Here is a 23,945-nt window from a genome sequence, read left to right on the forward strand (position 1 = left end):
ATGCTTTCCCATTTCCATCTTTCCTCCGTTTCATTTTAAACACACACTTCATCTACTGTCTTAAATTTTGCCTGGATTTGGGTCCTACCTTTAGCCTTATGAAAAAAAGCGTCTTCTTTTGATCTTATTGGTTAAATAGATCTAAATATTGTCAGCATAATTTGGTACCGAAAGGCAAAACAGATTGGAAAATCAGCATGGGGAATAAGATGAAGCTCTGTGGAACTTCACTGGTAAGTGCTGCAGCTGACAGTCATTTTGGGGGGATACAATAATGTTGTAGCTCCAGCTCTCTCTGTAACTGGTGTAGTTCTGTATTCCGAAGGTATTTAGACACTTTCAAGTATTAATCACTTTATTTACCCATCATTTTGTGTAACATTTGATCTCTAGAAAATAAGAGGTTGGTATATTATTGAAAGTCATTACAGAAATGAATGAGTAGGTGAGAGGGATCTGATACAACATAAAGAAGAAAGACAGGTTTGGTGTCCAGAAAAGACAGTGCAGAAAAACAATGAGCCATTACCATTCAACAAGTTTTGCTCCAATCCTCCTCGTTCTACCTTTGCTTGTGTGTGTGTGCCGAGAGGCAAAGCAGGGACCGAGACAGCTGTTATTGTCAACTGGATTAAATTTAAAAAACAGATTTATTCAAAAGAGCTGAAAAAACAAACAACAGACAGAGGGAGTGAGCATGTTGCCGTAGGGGAAAGAGGAGTGACAGTGGAGTGACTGAATAAAATGAGATTTTATCCTTCCTGGCAGCACGTATAGAGGAAACTGAAAATGTGCAGTCTTGGTCATAAACAAAGTGTGAAACACATTACATTTTAAGATCTTAAATCAAATTTTGAGACTTCAAAGGGGGATAGAGATGTTCAAATTAGGAGTTCACATCCTTTGCATTGCACAGCCTTATCAGTTTCACCTACTCAGTACTACATGATGGTCATGTCCCATGTCAATTCAAAAAGAACCCTGGACAAAAAAAGACCGCACACCTTCAACAAAGATGTTCCAACCTCTGTCAAAGGTTCCCACTGACAGGAAACTGAGGATGACCCAGGCTTTCCTTCCTTCCAACTTTTCTCATAATCACATAAAAATGTGCCTCCATGCTTGTCAGCCGATCTTTTAAACAATACATCTGTCAAGCTACAGTTCTATTTAACATCACCAATAAGTTTGTGCTTCCACGGGTGTCTGTTAATATCTGCACAGCTCACATATATCTTACATACATGTAGAAGAGCAAAAGGTCAAGCATTCATGGCTGGACACTGTCATATCTGTGGCTGTTACTTTGATAAATTACCACGGGCAAATGAGGCAGCTTATAAATCAGAAGAGAACAAAGGAGATAGTTGCATTTTTACAGGCAACTGGGAACTCTTATCTGCAGTCAGTGTCATGGGGAAAATAAAACTGTTGCAACCCTCCATGTATGTTTCTAGAAAACCTCATCTGTTACATTTTGAGTGTATTTAAGGAAATGTATGGTTAAATGTAAGCCATCAGACTTTTGTGTGTTTCTTTTAAAGAATGAAAATATGAGTTGAGTTCTTGGAACATTCTATTGTTAACAATACCATACCTCTGATACCAAAAATGATAATTAGGGAAAAATCTGAGCAATGGTATATCTACACCATTCCATACATATACGTGTAAATTTTGTGAGTGTGTCGTATGAGAATGCATTTAATCAGGTCAGGTAATGCAATATTGCTAACTTTAGAATTCAACAAGATACAATGTTTTTAGCTAATTTCTTGATCACCAGTCGCATTTAAATCAAATTGTTCTTTATGCTGAAGAGCATCAACCCAAAGAACCTGCATAAGAACAGGTGCTGCACAGAGCTTAGGTGGTAATATACCTCTGAGCTCCTACCTACTATAATATCTGACTTGTCTGAAAAAGTAATAAACCATGACAGACATCCACATCTGGCCCTACACAGCTTCTCCCCTATAATAAACTGTAGCTTAATATCAGCGCTTATAGACCCTTCAGTAGCACTGAGAGGAGCTAAAGTGTGAAATAAAGATATTCCCCAAACTATGGCTCACATGTTACATCCACATATTACCATGCCAAACGTTAATTCGATCAAATATGGATAAGGCATCGAGTCATTTTATTATGATTTCAACAGAACATTTTTATTACTGTGAAAATCAAAAGTCGCTGAGAGACAAAAAAAATATTTATTAATATGCTACAGAGGCCAAAGATTGCATCTTATCTCTGTAAGGTCTGTCACAGGAGCTTGCAGCAAAGACACAAAAGCCGCTCATTACGAGAGCAAACAAACGCGCTATTATGCATGAACTTCTTCACATAAACAATAATGGGTCAAACAGCACTCGTTAAATCCAATTAACCCCTTTCGTCTGATCCACTCAATGCATCTCTGCTCCCATCTTGTAACACCAGACCTTCCTGCTATTTCATTAGCTCGCATACACAATAAAATCCTCCCCCTTTCCACCATTGGAACCCAGTCACAGCCCTGCTAATGCACCTCCTATAATCAAATCCTCCAATCACAGTATTCCGTGCAAAGACCCATGTCACATGACTAACTGCACATTAGGTCGACGCTTGGTTGGAGTTAGAGCTGTCATTTTGCGCTAATGTGATTCCAGTGTTTTTTTTTTCTTCTTTAATTTGATTTGGGAAGTCTAAGCTCTGGCTTCTACGAGTCTAGCGCTAAAGCCCTGGTGGGCTAGGCTAATCAGTTTCCAACATTTCTGAGGGAGACAATGATCCCAGTGTTAGCGCTGGCTAATGACAAGCTAACACAATCAACACAGCCTCCCTAGAGTTGCGCTCCGAGCCAAGGCCCAATCTTGCCCCACCTCCTGCAGGCTCCTCATCCACTTTCCCTACATTACTATGGAGTCTAATGGCCTCTTATTAAGAAGACAGATGGTTCAGGGAAGGGGAGGGTTTCTGTGTCTTCTTCAGTTACATTTACGAGTTGGATCTCAACTACCTCAATGACAGCTTAAATGTTTAAAATTGCCTTCCAACTGAGTTTTTTTAATTGCAAGGTGCGGCACAAGTTTGCATCTATTAGTAAAACACGACGATCAATAGGGTAAGGATCACCTACACACAAAATATTAAGCAATTTAATAAAGTATCTGGTTTGCTTATTCTCCTTTCCATATCTGTCCTTGAAGAGTTTCTACTCATTTTTTCCAAGTTGAAATTTCATTCTTTTCAGCTTTCAAGCCAAGTTTATTTGTAAAGCACATTTCAGCAACAAGAAGGGTTTAACATGTTTAAAAACATAACGCAATAAACTCACAAAAAACATTACTCTGCAGTGGGAAGATAAAGAGAAGTACTTAAAAGTTTCAATCTAGATTCCAGTTATTATTCAAAGGTATTTATCTATGTATTTATTTTTGCCTTGATTTAAAGGAACTAAGTGTTTCAGCAGTTTAGCATTTTTATTGAAGCTTGTTCCAGATTAGTGAAGCATAAAAACTGAGTGGTCATAAAACCTGGAGTAGTCTGGAAGGTTAATACAGTGACAACAAATATTTATTGCATGTTGGTGCTTAGCTTTTCAGTGATTTATTAAAGTCTATTTAAAATGCCTTTTAAATAGACTTTAAATAGACATTCTCACTAAAACTATATTCATAGTTTTAGTGAGAATGCGAGCAGCAGCGTTCTGGACCAGCTGATTGACTTCACAGGCAGACCTGTGAAATTTCAAGTGTTTATGGTACATTTAAACCATTTATAAAAAATATAATTACAACAGTTCTTGTATGGATGGTGGATGTGGACAAAGGGAGGGACGAGTGAATAGATTGACAGTCCATTTCTTTGACTGTGGTCAAAGAAATGGAAATAGACAGACAGACCAGATAAAAACTATTAAAAATGCTAATACTTTGACTAAAATAACCCAAAACTTAGACAATAGGAATGCACAATTAGTACATACAGTTATGTTTGAGATTACTTTTGTTAACCAGAAAGATACACAATAAATGATACCCCTCTGTCAGTGACAAAAACAGGCATGAGTTTCAGTATTATCATTGGTCTATGTCTCTTCAGAATTATCAGTGAACCACATGATTAACATCAGCTAACAGATGACACTAACGCGGTTTGGGGTCAAATGTGCTGCGGTTGGAATGAGGCTGGCATGATTTAATTCAATCTATTCATCTGCCCATAAAGACAGACGACATTCAGTGAATGCATCGTTTTGGAGTACAGACATGTGATCACAACATGAATGCAACCCCTGCAAGACGGAAAAGAGGTTTTCAGTTTTGAATGCAGAAGTTTGAATCCTAAATAGAAATATGAAGAAGACATTTCAACGATTTTGAAATTAAAATACTCATGTTGATCAGCGTCCCTTTTATTTTGGAGTAATTCCTAAAGTTGCAGGAGCTCAATTTGAATGGCATATGAGATGAGCATAGTGATGATATTTCCAAATCAACTCAAAGAGAAAAATAAGAAAAAGTTTTCTGCATCATTAAGATCTTGTTTTGACTTCTTTGACATTTGTTAATTACTTTTCAGTAAGCGGAAATCAGAAGCGGGGAGCCTGATATCTTTCTTAAAGCTTTCTACTGCTTTGTAGTTATCAGTGTCATGTTCAGGTCCTCGCAGCTTAGAGAAAAGCTGTGTTGAAAAGTTAATACAAAAAAGTTTTATATAGAAGAGTGGTCACATTTTTTTTTCATTTTTGTTATTTTTCGTGACAGTGTTTATGTCATTAGTTTTGGAAACGAACAATGAGCATACTTACTTGAATTTGGCATTTACTTGGTCGACAGCTTTTTTATAGTTCTCTTTGGTGACCTTGTAGAACTGCTCACTCTGTAGACAGAGAAGGAAGAAACTCATGAATGCTTGATAATAGCAGCATAACTACATAAAGCTAAAACCAGCAACAATTCTTCAGATGAAACATGTACTTCATGTATGACACAGTGCTCTGCTTAGCTCAACTCTGTTCTGTCTCGTCTCTCAAACCTCATTAAAATTTAATGTTTGTAAAGTTTTCACAACACATGTCTCGCAGGTATGAAGCTCGCAAAGGCAAAAACCATCAGACCTCTTCTACTACGGTGAGAAAGTGTGAAACATAGGAACTTGTGCTTATCTTCTCACAAAAGACTGCTGTAATAACAGAGAGCAGTCCTTCAAGGCCAAAAGGTCGCTAGTCAACAATGTACAGACGAGTGGTCAGAATCCCCTGGTGACCCGTAGCAAATGAGCCCACTCCACCTAAATTACCTCCTCAAACACAGCCATATACACTCTCTTCTGGAGCATTTTTATAACCCCAGGAAGATTCTTCTTGCCACTCTCCAGAGGCTGTTATGCACATTTATAATCACATCATGAGAGGTTGTAAAGTATGAGAGATAGCTTGATTTAGAGTGGTTTAAATTTTCAAAGGTGTCGGGGAATGCCTAGCATTTCAAATACTCCTTTGTTGGAAAGGGCACAATACATTCATGAAATGGTGAGTCCTCAAATGTAAAGCATTTACTTCTTTCATTTAGTTTGTTGTTGGTGAGTAGGTTAAAATCTAGTCTACCATGGAAAATTTTGGACAAGACTATTAGCTGTAAAAATAAATGACTTGTCTAATCCATTATTCTTTGATAAGTGAGGTAAATGTACACAGGAATCCCAGGAAGTCATATTTAGATAAATGCCAGAATCTCATGTTAATGCCAGTATTTAAATATTATTTAAAAACAAGCAGGTTAGACCAAACTGATATCACAGGAACAACAAAAATACAACAGCAGCAGCAACAACTCAAATGATTGACATTAAAAATTAACATCATAACTAATTTCAATGATTCTAACAACTCAAATAAATTACTATATTGCATTATTACACACGTTCACTTAATACTTGAGAGAAGCATTAAGGACACATCTCAATGTGTCCTAAATCGTTAATCAAAAGGTAATGGACTACTTCCTTAGTTTCTTCTGCCTTCAAGAAACAAGAGAAGTTGACACTTTAAGTGAACTTTCAATGCACATTTTAATGCAACTTTGCATTTAAAGTCTCATTTTTTTACTGAATTACAATTCATGGCAACAGTCATAAACATTCACAAAGACTCCATTATGATCCTGACAGGTGTTATGTCATGTTTATGACGGTGTCAACTAAAGTGTTACCAAAAACCTTAACAGTGATAAATAGCAGAACTTAATGATAGCTGGAATTCCTCGGTGCTTTGCTTTGGTGTCACTTGTTAAAGTTGCTCAAGAAAACTTTGAATTGTGCACTTTGTTCTGGACATAAACATCCTACATGTATTCACTTAACAGCACTGGCTTCAGTAAATGAACATGCCAAAAGGACCTTGACTAAGTATTTTTAGCATGAATATGTGCAGAGTATGTATATCAAATGTTGTCATTGCAAAACTTTACTTATTTTATTAATTCAAATAAAAAGTGAAACTCCATAGAGGTATAGTTCAATCCTTTGTTCATTTTGATGATTGTGGCTTACGACTAATGAAAATCTTAAATTCAGTATATTAATGGCAGAAATGCGTCCTGTCCTGACCAATCCTGGAGAAGACAGTGGGGCAAACAGTTGACTTGACACCTGCCCAGCATACAGTCATTGAAATCCTCCATAATAAAGCATAAAAGATAACTGCTAACGAAACCAGCTGTTCACTGAGTAACACATCAAGCACACTAATGGAAAGTTCAGTGAAAGGAAAATGTTTCGGAAAAAAAAAAAGAAAAAAGAGCAATAAGCATACTACAGACTTTAAAGCATTGTGAAACAAAGCCTGATTACAAGTTCATGAGATATATAACATAACATCTCTGTATCTGTTTTTGGTCTTTGTACCGCCCTAATTTTCTGTGAAACTCGACTTGGAGTTTTTAATTATCTGCAAGCTAATGGCATTTATTACACTATTTAATTTGTTTCGCTGTTTGGATTGAATAACTGAAATAAATGAACTTTTTGTCGATATATGAAATTATTATGAAGCATCTGCAATAATGAAAACGACTGCAGCAAAAAGATTGATTCAGAAAGCTTCATCTGTAATTTAACACTGCTTGATATGTGAAATATTTATGGATTTAGAAGTACTTGTTATGAAACTGTTACAAATTATACAGAAATGTGTAAGGATGCAGCTAGTTAAAAAAAATGCCCTTCAAAAGGAGTAAAAAAGAATAACTTTCTTATTTTTTCAAAATGCAATTGTTTGCACTAATCAGAAATGTCAGCAATCTTCTAACATGTTTACTTCACATCCAACATTGAAACGCTTCTGCATACTTTACAAACTTGCAATGTGACGCATTTTCACATTCAAGCTTCTTGGTTTCATCTGCGTTAACTTCACCTTCAAGCAGGAGAGACATTCATCATAGTTCAGTGAGGATCAATAAGAATGAAGTGCACTGCTGAAAAGATCAATAGCCATGTGCTGTAGCGGTAAAAGAGGATGGGACATGACACTGACAAAAGGTCTGATACCAATTGGAGTCCTCTTTATTTGAATGGACACTATTATAAATGAACCGCAGTTTACTGAATGTACTTTACCGGGGCACGATGTGCTGAGTCTCAAAACTACTTTAAAGGTCAAATTTGACCTCTAAAGTATACAATACAACAAATTTCAACTTGCATGAAATGTGTAATCATCATAAATGTGCATATTTCAGAGGAAATATGCTACAAAAAAATTACAATGTGTTTTTGAGGCACGCAATAAAACATGTTGATATTTAAATGGTGTGCTGCTGAGGAAATTGCCACAAAATATGCAGTTCCAGAAACATTTTTTTAAAAACAAGGTAAAAACAAGAGACTAAACAGGGATTTTTTAAGGGATGCTAAAGAGGCCAGAATAAGTCCTCTCCTGTGTGCTGAGATTAAATCACTGGAAGGAAAAGGAGAGAAAGCCTGAGCTGAGTTTGGGTCTGTGTCTGGAATACTAAATATAACGTAATAACACCTGCCTAAATGGCAGAGCTGGCACTAATCAGCGCACTAATCCACCTGAGAGGACAAAAGGTTGTGTGTGTCAGTGATTGCAAGGCATTTTTTTTATGCAGTTGCAAACACACACACAAATATGCACTTGTTTTCTTGAACAAAACATTAAAAAAATAAATAAAATAAAACATAAAGACAAAACAGAAACAGGTGTAGACACAAACTAAATGGTGTACCTGCACACTGGTGGCTAAACAGTAACTCACTCAACAGTAGAGAAGAGTATAATTTGTCTGATTACGGAGTGGACTTAAATTGTGATATCCTGCTTTTATTCCCAACTGATTTCAAGAAAAACCCTGACCTTTTATTAGTTCAGACAAGACACACACTGAAGCATCTGGTTAAAATTGTGCCAACCTTTCTTAATCAGGGTTTTTGCAGCTGCAAACACAACCTCGCTGTTCACTAAAAGTGTTCTGGTCAGTGATGTCCAACTATACCTTGCCATTGGATTAAAGATTTTAAATAGCAATAGGAATGAGGCTGAATTTATTACACGATGTAAAAGGTTTCCATCTGTTTTCACTTGCTTTCTGGGAGGTTTTTTGTTCATTCCAAAGCAAAGCAGAATACTAGTGAGACAGGTGTCAAACACACATTAAGTCATTACTGCTAATGTACTGCAATGATATGGAAAAGATACAAGCAGCACTTAAATACAGACTCAGTTTAAAGAAAATCCTTCCGACCTTTAACGAATAAAGCGCATAATTGCATAAAGTGATTGGTTCTCCCTCTTAACTGCTGCTAAGTAGCAAGGCCTTGCATAGGATGAAGCCCCACAATGATCAACATTAAGTTTAAAACAGCAGCAGCTGTGTAAATTACTGCAGCTTGCTTAAATAGAAAACAAAGAGGTTGGTTTACACATTTTAAGCATTTTCATTACACACTTTCATTTACGAAACACTTTAAATGACAAATTATACTCGAATCATTCAGTCTAGGGCAAGATTTGATCAGCAATATCTCTGAAGTCACATTAAACTTTTAAAGTCACTCTTCGTGAACTGAAGCTCAACCGTGTGTCATCAGTTTAATTAGTGAAACAGTTCTTTTCATTGGAATAAAATGTCCGAACTACATCCTCGGCATGAAGTCAGGTTCTACAGAAAGCCACCACTGACGTAAATATTTGATTTAGCTCTGCTGAAGCAAATAAATATCTAAAAGATCAGAAAAGAAGCTCTTGAAGACTGATGTTTGAGACCCCTGGTTCTGACTATGCAGATGCTGTGAAGCCTAGCATTTATTTCCTACAAGCCAAATAGTGAATAGTGGCCTATTTGCATTTGTTTTCTGAGATTTTTCAAAAAGTCACTTCAAGTTAGATTGTCCCAGAGCTCTTAAGAATGTAAACGACTGTAGCAGTTGAAGGACGATAACTGCCTCTATAGACAAGTCCACGTAAATACCAATATATAACTAAACCAGCAAACAGCAGGAAAAAAAATAACTTAATACCATAAAAAAAAGTCACTTCACAAAGCTCTGGCTCTAGTTTTGAGGCCGAAGAATATTATTAACATGGGGTAGTTTCATAGTGAGAGAAAAAATTGCTTTGGAATCATAGCTTCTCTGTCTCAAATATGCCTATTGGAGAAAAACAGATATTTTAAGTAAATGTTTTAGGAAAAACAAACTGAGGAAAAGAGAACTGAAAAAAAGGAAAGGAATGAAGATAGGCAGAGTAAGAGATGGCTGTACCATGAGACAGAGATAGAGACAGATGCCATCACTGCTTTTTAATGCTCTCTCTCCAGTATTTCTTCCTTTCATAGAACTGTGGAGCTTTGCTATGAGATGGCAATTGCTGCTGTGATTGTCCTCCATAGGACAGGAGCAAAAAAAAAAAAAATCCAATTCCATCGATATACAAGGAAAAAAGATAGACAGGAGGAGAAGAAAATTATTTTCTGAAAGAAAAGAAAGATGAAATTGAGGCATTCAGAAGAAAAAACCCAAACACTAGAGCACAAGAAGAAAAAAGCTAAAAGAAAAGGGGTGTGATACAGAGATGGATGTTGAGGGAGGGCTTTAAACGATCTGGTGGGGAAAAAACCCCCAAAAAACATTGGCAAGTTGATTGTTAAATATGAGATTGTTTTACAGCGAGGCAGGTATTGAGTGAAAATTTAATAAATATATAGATATTGTTTTCAGGGGCTATTTGGTAGCCGTGGCCCCAATGAACAGTAGCAGTGGAGGCAGCAGGCTGAGCTGTCTGGGAGCCTGGTGATGGCCTGTCACTGGAAGCCCCTCTGATGAATGGCCATGTTGGATTGGAAGAGACATGTAATATATATCAGACTTACATTCTATCTCGCTCCTTCTTGCTCTCTTTTGGTCACTTTGCCTCTTTTTTGCTAGTGCGCACGATGCTGGGGGGAATCCTGAGGTATTTGGGAGCGGCCCAGAACAGACGGAGGGCACAAACAGTGATGGGAGATAATATTCGGCTAGCAGTGCACTGTGAGGAAAATTAAATTAGTCCAATCTAAGTGGAAAAGGAACAGCTTTGGAAGTGAGAAGTATTATGTTTTGAGAACTACAGGGCAGTGATTGGCTACGAAAACTACAGCTGTGTTTGCAGTCCACCAGCTTCCCTGCTTCAACTTGAGAGTTTTTTTCTCTTTTTTGTTTTATAAATATTTCCTTATTAGACTTGAATAAACATCCTAATCTATTACTAAAATCAGATTTTGGTTCATGTTACGCAGCGCTAGATTTTATATTACTATCCTAAAAATGATAAAATATAAAAACAAACAATTTGACATTTTGTGACAAATTATGATGTAAGTTAAAAATCACAAAATGTCTTCATGAGCATAAATGCAAACACATTAGGTCTGAGAAGATAAAATGGCTTTTGTGGCAATTTTTTTATTTTATCTTGGTATAGATGGAACAAAAAACATTCTTAAACTATATTTAAAGTTTATTTAACTTGTCTGGAGTATCCAATTTATTGATTAAGGGATCAATCAACACTTAGACCTCGTTTATGTAATCTACCAGGAAATCTCACACTTAAAAAAATTAAACAAAAACAAATAACTAGCTACCTGAAATAATCCAAAGATTAGGATTTTCATTTTTGATCGTATGAATTCTCCTAAATAAAACAATCACCTTCTCTCTCTCATCAGGAATTTACTAATCAAATCAAGATGCTATGCAAGTGATTCTCTCTGGAAGTAGTTTTTTTATTTTTTATTTTTTTGGAGCTGATATTTCCATAATAAGCACATCCCTGTATTCCTCTAAATGTCCAGTCATTTTGAACAAGGTAACGAGCAGAAACAAAAAGGTGTGCCAGTGAACTGTCAACTGTTTCAGTCTGCTGCTGCTTTATGGGTCTCTCTGTGAACACACGGAGAAATTGTGAAATCCCACATCATTTATTTTCATTTCGTCTCTTAAATTGCCTTTGCTGAGGTACAAATTTAGAAGCCTAAAATAGTTATTTTAGGCTCACGTTTTAATGCAACCGCATTGAAACGTGACTCAGAAGAATTTCAGATGAGCCTTGATAAGTAAAAACTTAGAATAGCTGAATGTGTCTGTGATGTTAAAGAAAGGTCAGCTGACCTGTTGATGTATTGTTGACTGACAGCCCACTCTTACACATTTGCATGTAAAGCAGATTACTGATCTGATTACCCTCAACGGATTGTAATGTCTGGTTAAACGGTCATTGTTTGGCTTGTCTATTTACATCCTGAATAGCCAGGTCGCATGCTTGGGTTAGGGCTGGTTAGCAATTTGTCTCCACTAGCCTGCATCAAAACTATTGATCAATCATCGGCATCAAAGGACCTTAGCTATAAGCATGATGGTATGTCCAGTTTGATTCAGAAATGCTGCATTTGAGATGGTTAAAAAAATAAATTACCACAGAAATTCCTCACTTATAAGTTTATATCATGTGTGAGCACTTGTTGCTACACTATGTAGCACAATAAAATATGTAATAATTACATCCAGGTCCACTACGGAACAGTGTAATGCAGACTTCACATATCACATTTCTGGAAATCTCTTGCATTTTCTGTAAGGGCACTCTCTGCAAACTAACCATCATCTACGCTTTACGTAAAATGATTACATGCTACATATAAACTACGAAGGAGTCAGTGGTTTAATTGCTGTGATGAATCAGCGCACATTACAAACAAACAGTTTGACCTGGATAAGTACGTTGTACGCGCCGCTTTACGCTGCAGCTACTTCAATACCTACATGCTGGTTCAGAAATAATATGCACAAGATTGTGTCTTTTCTGAGTTAATGCCTATCGTTATGGATGTTCTCTCATATGTTCATGCATATCATCACTTAGAGGGATTACAGTTCGAACACTGAAATGGGAGACAGCAGTGATTTTAACCTACATTAGATGGAAAGCATGGGGGAATGAAGACAGAAAAGAAAAAAATCATCATCAAAAGTGTCCAAATAAAATCCCCCCATATGGATCTCTGGAATTACACAGAGGATGATCTAATCCTAACCTGATGACTAGGGTTCCCTTTATGCAATGACAAATATATCTTATTGTTTTCAGTGCAGATTTGTATGGCTAACCTGGGTTTTTGAAATAAATTAATGTATTTTTTTCTTCATAAATAAATTAATGACGTGAGATTTCTCGATGATCCTTTATGTGCTTCCCTCTTCCCGTTTCAGATCTAGCCTTATTTTTAACACAGCAACAGGCGGCTTTTCAATCTTTTCTCTAAGCTGTCTTGTTCTCTATTATTTGTGACATTTAATCTTTTCAAAGCTCTTCTGTCTTTTTTGTTTTCTTTGTTTTTTCCCCATCCCATATTTTCTCACAAATGCCACTTTATCATAATGTTTAGGTGTGCATTTTCAGGAAGAATGTTTTTGGTTCCAGTTACTTTTTCTATCATGTCATTGCCTGAGTTAAAACCCACCATTTCTCTGTTTTCCCTGAAGCCTGCCCATTTTGTCTATCTATTCCTCTCTGTCTGTTTCTCTCTCGTCACCTCTCTCTCTTTCAATCTTGTGTTTCTCTTTGAGGTGTGAAGGTGTTTTGTTGACACTTTGATCTAAGGGATATTGACCAGAGCCCAACATGGCTGATGGATGGCCGGCGCTTAAAGTCGATAATGTCCACGCTCTTTGGGACTCATCACTTTTACTATCCACACCAAATGAGCTCCTGTATGCGAAACAGTACGCCAAGTGATGTAATAACCCAATAAGTGTAGGGGAAAAGAGTCAAGCTAGGATTTATGGATGAATCACTGACAAGTCAAAATGAAACTGGCTTGAATCAAATTTTCGTCAGACTTTTGGGCTGAGTGATAACCTGATGTAATCTAAAGAGATGAAAAGAGAATTTATATGATCACTGATAGCAGAATACCCTGCAAGTAATGAGAAACAACCCATCCATACTATACGAAATTAAGCTTAATTGATGCATTCGATTGCATAGAGAAAAGTCTTATTATCTTTAGAGTCTTACTTTAACTTGTCTGCACTGAAATTCATAATATATTCCAATAATAGCAGAGTGCGAATGGTTCTCCTCCACAATGACTTTGCGACAGCATATAATTTCCATCTGGCTTCCACTATGGGGAGCGTTTGACTTTTTGCACCCTCCAAAGGGGAGAAAACCCATTCCCAGCAGGAGTGTATAATTTTAAGCACATTAACAAGGGCATTATAGTCTTACTAGACACTTGTGATTTGAGAGCTGCATGAAGGCATCCTTTCTAAGCACATTTCAACAGGGCATTTGACCCTGGTCCCCTGCCTTGCAGGAATCTCTCACAGGGACCAGTGTGGTGCTGTCATTTGAAGTGTGGTAAGCATTGCAGCTGACCCTTGTCCTAGTCCATGGGACTCCAGTATGTCAGAGAAACTCAGGGTAGCATTACTTGTTAGAGACATGAGGATACATATCGAGATTAAGACTTAACCTCTTGTCCTTCAAGCAAAAAAAAAAAACCAGCAGTGAAAAAGTTGATGCAAGGAACAGCAATACAGGAAACAGGAAAAACACACAGATGCTCAGAGGAAGGGTGATATTAAACCAGGAGGACATCAAAGTGAACAAAAGAAAAAAAAAACAATGTGAAGGGAGCCGAGTTTTCCACAGAAATAATTTATCATTCAATGCACAAGGTTGTGCATCGAATCAACTGCACAACCAAGTTGAATTAATCAACTTTGACACCACATTGAAAAGATGACCTAATTTACAAACTTAACTTTTTGTTAAATAGAATGTTGCGCAAACTATTTAAAAGACATTAATCAGTAGGAAGTAAGTTTTTTTTCCTCCTTACCCTTTCTTCTAGTCGAGCCACCTGCTCTCTGTAAAAAGCATCCTGTTTCTTCAAATCTGCTTCCTTGACCTCCAGTTGCTTGGCCTAAAAAACACAGACAGGAGGAAAATAAATGTTTCTATGGAAATTATGGGAGTAATATACACATTTTATATATGTACATATAAATAAAAATACTTCCCAAATCAAACCCTTTTGTATCATAACATACTTCACTGTCCAAGAATATCTCAATGAATTAGAACACCACTAAAAGGTTTATATATTGCAATAGATAAATTCAAAAAGAAACCCAGAAGTGTTATGGTCACACAACACAATCATGGGGAAGACCCAACTTTACAGTTAAATCAGTCATGTACAATCTCCATAAGAAGGAATAGTCACAAAAGGTCACGTGTAAACAAGCTGATAACTCAGATGATGCAGGATCCAAGCATGTTTATGAGAATGTGAGTGGAGAAAAGGTGCAGAAGCAACAGAAGTGATCTTTGCCTCGACAGGATTGTGAAGCAAAGACTATTCAAGAGTTCGGGGAAAATTCATAAGCCGTGGACCCTGGATGGATTCAGAATTTCAAGAACAGACGTAACACATGCATAACCAGGACGCAGGCTACAACTCTCACATTCTTGTAGTCTTTTGATAAATTTTGCATTGAATTTGGAAATCAAGATGTCAGTGTCTGATGGAAGAGTGGAGAGGCACTTCATTCATTCTGCTTAAGGTCCAGAGTAAAACTTCCACACTCGGTATCAGGGATGATTTGGGGAGGCATGTGAAATGCTGGTGGGGGTCCTCTGTGGTTTGAAGAGTTCAAAGTTTAATGTACTAGGCGTCATCTACCAGCAAAGCTTTGTACTTCACCCTTCAATTTACTAACAAGAATTTTAAAAAATGATTATTTAAGCGAGTCTTTAAAAAAGAGCCCTACTTAAATACATAGCACAAAACTGCAGCAAAAGGACAGTCATATTCAGTAAATTATAACATTATTTCAGGAATTCAATTGTCTAAGAGAAACATGCATAGAGAAATTACACACAGAGTAATTTTCTTAATGCTATATTTCTGTTAAATATGAGTATTTTCCATTTAAAGTTGATGGAAACATGACATTTAAGATAAGAAGTCTACATTAGGCAGAAAAGAATAATTTTCCAATCCAGAAATGTATTTGTTTTTAAATGAAATGCACAAATTGAACTCAGAAATGAATTGTTAAAATAAATAAACTCTTCTATAATATTAAAATGTTTTAAGACGTAGTGGTACCTGCACCCAGGAACATGCAGGTAGACATAGATGCATACACAAGCATCAAAGCGCGAGAGCCTGACTGTGCCTTGGCAGGCTCTTGTGCTCTTCAGGTAAAATATCAGGACAAGAAGATAGCATCACTTTTTGTAGCGACCATGTATTGTGTTCTGCCATATATGTTTACCGAGGCTACCTATCTTTGCTGTCCTCCCCTCTACTGTGACCTTCACTAAATGTACGACTGACTTTCTCTGTGACATACAGCACTGATAAGACCTGATAGATCACCTCTTACAGGAAAAATAAACAACATCAGCCTGTGCACAAGGGCCAAAGACTAATCAAAACATATTTACCAGTCCACACAAGAAAAATAAAAATCATTACCTCACTGGCCTAGCTAAACCAAGCTGTAGAGACAAATTTGCAAACAGACTAAAAATGAAAGCTGTGAGAAAGAAAAAAAAAACAACACAGAACAAGTCAAACAAACTGAAAAGAAATCTAAAAGAAGAAAAAAAAACTCACCTTCTGCTCAAATTCCTGAATAAGGCAAGCATTGGAAGATAAGAGTAAGGAGACACTGATTTATTCTTTTCTTCAAAGTGACATTTGGAAAAGGTTTAGTATTCAAATGCCAGGAGTGACTGGCTGCCACACTGTTCTGCTTCAGTAATCATACTTCATCCTTCAAGTTTACACTATCACTGGCAACTACACAAACCTGTGCATGCACCCTTAATACATGTGTGGTTTACAACCATAAAATGTGTGTTTAGTCCTAAAGTGCATGGCTATTTACAGTTATAAACAAGATTACTAAAGAGTACTTTTACATTAGGAAAGTGGTCACACAGGGGTAGCCTTGAAGTTCTGAGTTTGAACACTCTAGGAAGCTTGGGAATACAGCAACATAAAAAAAATACAATATATAAAAAAATGCCTTAGCCCATCCAATCTTCACTACGCTGATAACCATCTGAGTGTAGCTACTCAACACACTGCAGGCGAAACTGTATGCGGCATGCATTGTGATGAGGAGTCCCAGAGAGGAGCTGTCCTCACATGAGATGAGTGGGGGAAGTTTCAAAGTCAAGGGGATACTCCAAGCTTGCCCTGGAAGACAGAAAACACTGTCGCAAAGGCAAACACCTTCATTATAGTGCCAGACAGTGAATAAAACTAACTCCAGGGCAACACTTTATCACACTCAAGACAACACTCGGCAAAAAAACAACACCAGGACCGGGGTGCTGGTGTCTCCGAAGTGTCCTCAAAACAACCCGACATAACCTAGCTTTATTGCTCTGGTCAAACATTTCTCTCTATTGTGTCCCCTTGCAGCTAGTGTTGTTGTTTATTTTGTGCACAATGAAATCAAGACACAGTCATACCACAATCATAGTGCTGGGTAAATGTGTCCTGAAGTATACCTTAAAAATTATGGAGTTACCGCACTAGAAAGAACCTGTTATTGATTCTGAGCCTGCAATCACTGCCTCTAGGAGAAAATGGAAAAGTTTTCAAGTGTCTGGATTACCCTGCAAAGGTGCCAGAAAACTGTCTCCCCAAACAGCTCAATTTGGCCTGAAGGGATAGAGAGGGGCGATGGGGAAGGAGGTAGAATTGGCAAAGGGTTGCTATATTGTCGGGAGTGTGTCCAAGCTCAATGTTACGGTAGTAAGTGATGACTAAAGGTGTTGATTTTACCACTAAAGAAAACATGCACGCAGATGCTGAGATGCAAACAGAAAGCTCAGACACTAATCTGCAGTACACAAATCATCACGTGCACACACAGCAGCCTGAGCAGCTGTGCTCACAGAGAGCAGGCTGAGAGATAAATGTGTGCTGAAAGGGCGACTAAAGGGCTCATTAAAACAGGAGAGGTTGTGACAGAAATGTGTACCAAGGGATTTCTTTTTCTGAATTTCCTTTTGTCAGAGTCTATGGGAGTGTCTATATGTACATGGACCAGTGCATGTGTTCAGTTTCCAGGCGGGCTGGCTGACCCTCCTTTTTGACGACGCACAGGCCCAGACCCACACACATCGGGTGTCGGGATTTTTTTTTCTCACTGATTAATCCCATTCAGCAGGGTTAGAAGATAATCTAATCACACTAAGGGCCAAACAATGAGGCAGACTTCAGCGCAGACCATACACCTTTTGTTCTCCTTAAAAAAAAAAGAAATGGTCGCTAGTGGAGGAGACCTCTAGTAGGGTTGGGGGAAAGAAAGAGGCAAGTTGATAAGACGATACTAAAAGCTTAGTAGACCATATGCAGAACTATTCAGCCTATCTGAAAATGGAAAACGTATGCCAAAACTAAAAAACCTAAAAAAGCAATTCGAAGTGCTTAGCAGGACAACAGAGAAAAGTAAGTAGAATCCAAGAGGCTAACTAACCAAAAGGTAACACAGTGTAGAGATCAACAGCACAAGTAGGGGAATGTGTTAGAGAAGCACTGGAAAAATTTTGCATTTATGAAAAAAGGGCATAAAAATAATTTGTTGAGAGATAGCCAAAAGGACTTCTGCTTAAAGCTCAGCCAAAGTCATTAGCCTGCGGTACAAAAAGCTGATTGTTAACACATCGAGAAACTGACATACTTCATGAATGACAGTTATTGAAAAGACGGGCGTCTATATTGGTCAGATTTTTTTTTAATGTCAGAAATATCTACTGGAAAGTTTTGAGTTTTTGTGTATAATTCTCAGACAGAAAAAAATTGCATTTTATTTAGTTGCGTTGTAATAGCTGCTCTTGAACTGTGCGCAAAAATTCTTCGCCTTCTTAAATATTTACGTTCGAGGTTTAGTAACTTTTTCGTGCATTTGAGGTAAGAAAAATATTAACACCTGAAGTTTTCTGAGCTCTGTGGCAAGCACTTTTCACTCAGCTTTACTCTGCCTAATTTTTCAGTGCACCAACCCTGGACACTGAAAGAAAAATATCCCATTGAATGCATACAATTTTACAAGAGTACTTTTATTTCTTTTTATAGCACAGGAATAAACAGTATTGTTAATAAGCAATAAACATTTTTATTCTATCCCATCTCTGATTAGGGTACGGTAACACAAATGGCTGGAAGTGACATGCGGCTGAAAGTGAGACCATGGTGGTCAGATTAAACGAATCGTTTAGGCTCGGTGATCGCCTCTGTGAATATCAATTAGCAAGCCGCTGAATAATTAAGGACAACTGTGTTTTTAATTAGCTGACTGCCGCAGTTTGAGCAGGACGCAGGGCTGGGAACAAGGAGGAGGAGAAGCAGGGAGGAGCTGAAGAGGGGAGGGCTGGGAGAGCGATGAGAACAGGTGGATTTTGCTGCGTCAGCCCACCTCCCCTTGCCTCCCGCCCACCCACCGGCTGTTCTCTCACTGAATTGCTCCCTTATAGTCCATTTTCTTTCACACCTGCTTTGTTGTTTCAAGTACTCTGACATTTGCTTTTTTTTCCTTTCAAAGTCTGTGGAAGGACCGAAATAAAAATAATCTTTACCTGTCAGCAGTACAAAAGTCTGAATATGCAGTTGTGTATATGTTTAACTTGTATGGCAATGAATGGGTGTCTTTGGAAAAACAAATATTAAAAGAAGAGGCTTTATTACCCCTGCTGCAATACATTTGCTCACTTTCAGTTAACACAAAATATGTCAGAACCATATAAAGGTAACATTTCTTGACCAACTTGGACATATACCGTGTATCAAAAGGCAATCATAACCCTTGAACATTTTATTTTATTTTTATGTGACAGACCAACATAAAGCAACTTAAATTTTAAAAGCTCAATGCATATTGTCAATTGGATTTGACTAGGGCATTTTAACAGAGCATTCCATTGTAGGTTGTGTAGAATGTTCATGGTTATTATCCTGACAGAAGATGAATCCCTGTCCCACTCCGAAGGATTATGCAGCTTCCTCATCCCTGAATCACTGCATATGATAGTGTCACCACCGTGTCGGTGGCAATGACATGGTTGGTGAAATGTTGTTTTACTTGTCTTTTGCATTTTGGCCAAAAGAGTACATTGTCTCATTTGACCGGAGAAAACCTTGTTCCCAGAACACTTTCTTCCATGTTTGCCATCACCTTGAAAGTTAGTGGCAAACCGCAGGGCTGACTTTCAATAATGGGTTTCTTCTTGCCACTCTTCCACAAAGGCCACATCTCTGAAGAACACATCTAATAAATGTCCTGTCAAAAAATTCTCTCACTTGAGCTGCAGCTCTCTGCAGCTGCTTCGTTATTAACATGGGACTCCTGGATTCTTCTATGATTAAATTGTTCCTAGCCTGCCTGTCAGTTTAGGCCACTGACCATGTCTTGGTAGGTTTGTGGTTTACTCTAGTTTCAGATGATGGATGATAGAGTTCTCCATGAGTTTATCAAAGCTCAGGAACTGCTGGTTTAAACTTCTTCAAAACCTTATCTCTGACCTTTCTGCTGGTCTCCATGATGCTGTTTATTCACAATCTCTAAAGTCTTCTTCAAACAGCAGTGTTTACACTGAGCTCAAACTTCTTATGGTGGTATATTTACTTTATATGCAACTTCCAAAAGAAATTGGTAGAGTTTATTTAGGAATGTCAAAATAAAATGGGATGAAAGCTAATATACTTTTCAGCATTTCATTTGCAAACTCATTTGAAAGTGCTACTTTGCATCTATCTTACAAAATCACAGAAAAATATTTTCCAGCTTATGGTTGTAAAGTCAAAAATGTAATAAAAAAGTTAAAGTTGCATCCTTATTCTAATGTTTTAATCTACAAGAAATTGAATTTCAAACAAACAAAAGGAACATTGCACTACTTCACTTTGGGAAAGTTAATGGCTAAAAGCAACATTGCGCATGCTACATTTTTCATTTCACAGTTCAATGACAGAAATTCTCCAATGTAATAAAATGAAGGAGTTTGGTTTCAATGTGTGCCTGCTAGATGCTTATAAATCATGATAGGTGAAAATAATTTTGAGAGATGTCGTGATCAATAGAGCACAAATCAAATCTCATCACATTAACAAACTGCACATCATCCATAACCTTGTTTTCTTTTATGCCCCTCTCTGCCACCATCGTCCCTGCCTTGATTCACCCCTGTCACGAGTAGCATCATAATCAATGCTCCCTCACACTACCCGAGTGCGCAATGCAGCACGGTGGGTCAGAGCTGCACACCGGGGCCCATCTATCACGTTCACGTGCGACAGGAGCCCATGACAAACTAATACTGAAGCCGTGAGCAGCAAGTCCTGCACGATCCCACTGGCAGCGGGGAGGTCACGGGGGCAGAACAATACGACCATGCTCTGGTGTTAATTAGCACAGCAGAGGTGTAGGTGGCATGTGGAAGGTTAGAGATGGATGGAGGGAGAAAAGTGAGGGTTCACAGAGTAGACAGGATGAAACGGTGTTTGGTGGATGGAGAGAGGATTCAGGGTGAATATGGAATATAGATGACAACAGAGCTGGAAAAAGAGACGGTTTCTTCTGACAGCTGTTGGGGAACATTTCACACTTCAAGACATCAGAAGAGAGGTTTGATGAAAGGCAGTTTTTTTTTATTTCTACTTTTCAGTGGTATAAGAATACCTCAAACTTTTCAGACATATCTTCGTAATAACCCTTGGCTTTTTGCTACAAAAAAATCGGTGGTAACATTATCTTTAAAATGCATGAGCAGCAAATCAATTTTGGGTGATGGCATAAAATATTACCTGACCTTACTGGACAATAACAATCTAATCTTTAACATCACCAGTAAAACACGGGAGTTTGCAGCTAAGGCTATAAAAATCCATTGGAGATCATTCACTTTTGCTGCTTAATAAGCATCATGGGAATTTATTGAGCACCAGTCACACTCAAATTCATGGCCAGCTATTAGTCTCAACAGGAGAGTTCAGGAGTATGGGCAATAAAATCATGTCCATTATGGTGTGGTCAGTTAATGAGCTTAACACTGATGACATCAAAGGATACACACTTACTCCCACCCAGAGTTCAAAAGCTTTTCACAATTCTACAAGATCATTTTTAAGGTATGTTACTCTCTTTGGTGAAGCAAAGCATCAGACATCAAGGCATTTTGTAACTGATGCTTAATTAGTCAGTTTTAATAGTATTTCATTGTCATACGTCCAATGTGGTAATTGCAAACAAGCCAAACAGAAAAAGTTCACATTCTTTTAGTCAGAAATATTCACTCAAACACAATGCCAGACTGTAGATTCATTAAATGTAGTTACAAAACATTTTTAAAAATTCCCATCCCTTCTGTACTGGTTCACTGAACTGGTAGAAACTGTGTCTGAACACAATGATTTCTACGACTGACAAGATCACACCTTGTTCAGTCACAGCATTTTCCCTGGCAAATAGACTATAGCAGGGGTCAGGAACCTTTACAACCCTGAGAGTCATTTTTGCTTTCGGTCCAGCTAAAACAAATTTGTTAACAGCAGCAAAAGCAACATAACTCTTTGAAAGAAAATGGTTTGTTTTTATAATGCATACTGTAGGAAATTTGTTTTGGTTTTTAAATTAAAAAGCGATAATTTTGTTTTTACAACCTAAAGGTCATAGAAAATGACATAAAAAACGAATGTAGTTTGTAACCTATTGACAAAAAACATGATATAAAAGAATATTCGGGAGCAATGGGTGGCTAGGGTGGTAGAGCATACACACCATGGGCAGAGGCCATAGTCCTTGATGTGCTTTTGTGCCTGGTCTCTTTCCTTAGGCAAAATAAAAAAATGGCACAATGACCTACTAGGTCAAATGGCAGACCTGCGTAGGACCGGGACACAAGGTCATGACAAGTAGGCGGTAAATGTGGGCGTCTTCATTTTTACACATGTATCATAACTGCTGATCATTCATCGCAAATTAAGATGAAGTGCCAAAGGTGTAGGATGTTAGCAATAGACGACTGACAGTCTTGTTTGTTTCAGCTGGCTTTAAGAAGGCTGAGTCAGACGTTGCAATCAAGTCAAACATTTACATCTCATTTGCTGTCAGTGTAAGTATGAAGCTGTTTCTGAAATGTACCGCTTTAGTGTAATTGGATTTGGATTGATGAAACATTTATAAAAAAGTTTTGAAAATATATAAAAGGAAAATGAACAAAAGTTAAAATGCTGACAGATGTAAGAAATCTCTTTGCACTGCAATACATTTCAAGTCTCTCAGCTTGTGTTGGAGACATTACCAATCCTCTGTGGATGGACGGCAGCAACATCTGCTTGCTCAGAGATTGATTAACTGGCTGATCGGGCGCCTCTGGTGTAAACTGATTGATTGATCATTCTGTGGTGGGTGTTGCCTTTGCCCACCTCCTGGGGGAGTGAACCTCTGGAGGTCTTAAGTCATCTGTCACATCCAACACAGAAGAGATACAAAAGAGATGGGGAGCTCGAGGTTCATTACCAAGCAACTGGGAGGGTATGTACTAATGAAAATGAAGCAATCTGGGAACATGGAATATGCCTGGGTATTTTTACTTTGCAAAAATGTTGTCATGTGTTACAAAATAATGACGAGGTATACGTTCGATCTACACAAAGTCTGAAAACTCACTTGATCTTAGTAAAATCTATGAAACATGGCCTAGAGTTTCAAATAATGTAGCAGCAGTGACAAGCAAATTCTTGAAAGTTTCCGGGATAGTTTAGTTTTGGTCCACAGCCAAAACCAACACAGAAATTTAAAAATACTAAGATGGTGTAAAACTGTAATCGTTTCCTTTTTTGGAATATAAAATATCTGCTCATTTAAATTTTTGACCTAATCTTCAGTTAAACTAGGCAAGAAAGGTAAATGTTACTTAAAACAGAAGGGTGTCAGATGAAAACATGAAGCAAAATGAGGAACCAGTCGAACAGAATCCTAAACAGAGGGCAGAAAATTCCTTTACCCGATAAAAGAGAACAGACAAACTGACCTGGGAGTGCCATGAGCCGTATTACCTTTGGACAACAGATGTCCCTCGGGTGCTAAGTTAATGAGAATGAGTGCCAGTGAGAGAAAGGCATGAGGAAAAACAACCGACGGCAAAAAAAAAAAAAGGTGAGAGGGACAACATGGGTATGAAAGGACACAGCCTCGAGATGTGTTGCTGACACTAGACCTCATGGACAACCCACATGGCATGTGGCTGGTTTGTCTGTTTCCATGTGCCTGTGGCTTATGAATTTTTTTTACCTGTATAAAATCCTGACAGTGTATGTATGGGCAGCTGAAGGCTTGAATGATTATGACTAGAGATACTCTAC

General features: G+C 37.8%; 1 protein-coding gene across 3 annotated transcripts in view; it reads right to left on the minus strand.

Annotated features, from left to right (window-relative positions):
* The window catches only part of chchd3a (coiled-coil-helix-coiled-coil-helix domain containing 3a), a 67,626-nt gene that overhangs the window by 15,133 nt on the left and 28,548 nt on the right, over positions 1 to 23,945 (minus strand). For all 3 annotated transcript variants that reach the window (XM_032589812.1, XM_032589811.1, XM_032589810.1), the window contains 2 exons: positions 14,397 to 14,480; positions 4,799 to 4,869 (listed from right to left, as the gene is read on the minus strand). In XM_032589812.1, coding sequence (XP_032445703.1) covers positions 4,799 to 4,869; positions 14,397 to 14,480 — 155 coding nt within the window. The remainder of the gene's footprint in view (positions 1 to 4,798; positions 4,870 to 14,396; positions 14,481 to 23,945) is intronic.

The sequence above is a fragment of the Xiphophorus hellerii genome, chromosome 17, assembly GCF_003331165.1.
Source record: "Xiphophorus hellerii strain 12219 chromosome 17, Xiphophorus_hellerii-4.1, whole genome shotgun sequence".
NCBI classification, from domain to species: Eukaryota; Metazoa; Chordata; class Actinopteri; order Cyprinodontiformes; family Poeciliidae; genus Xiphophorus; species Xiphophorus hellerii.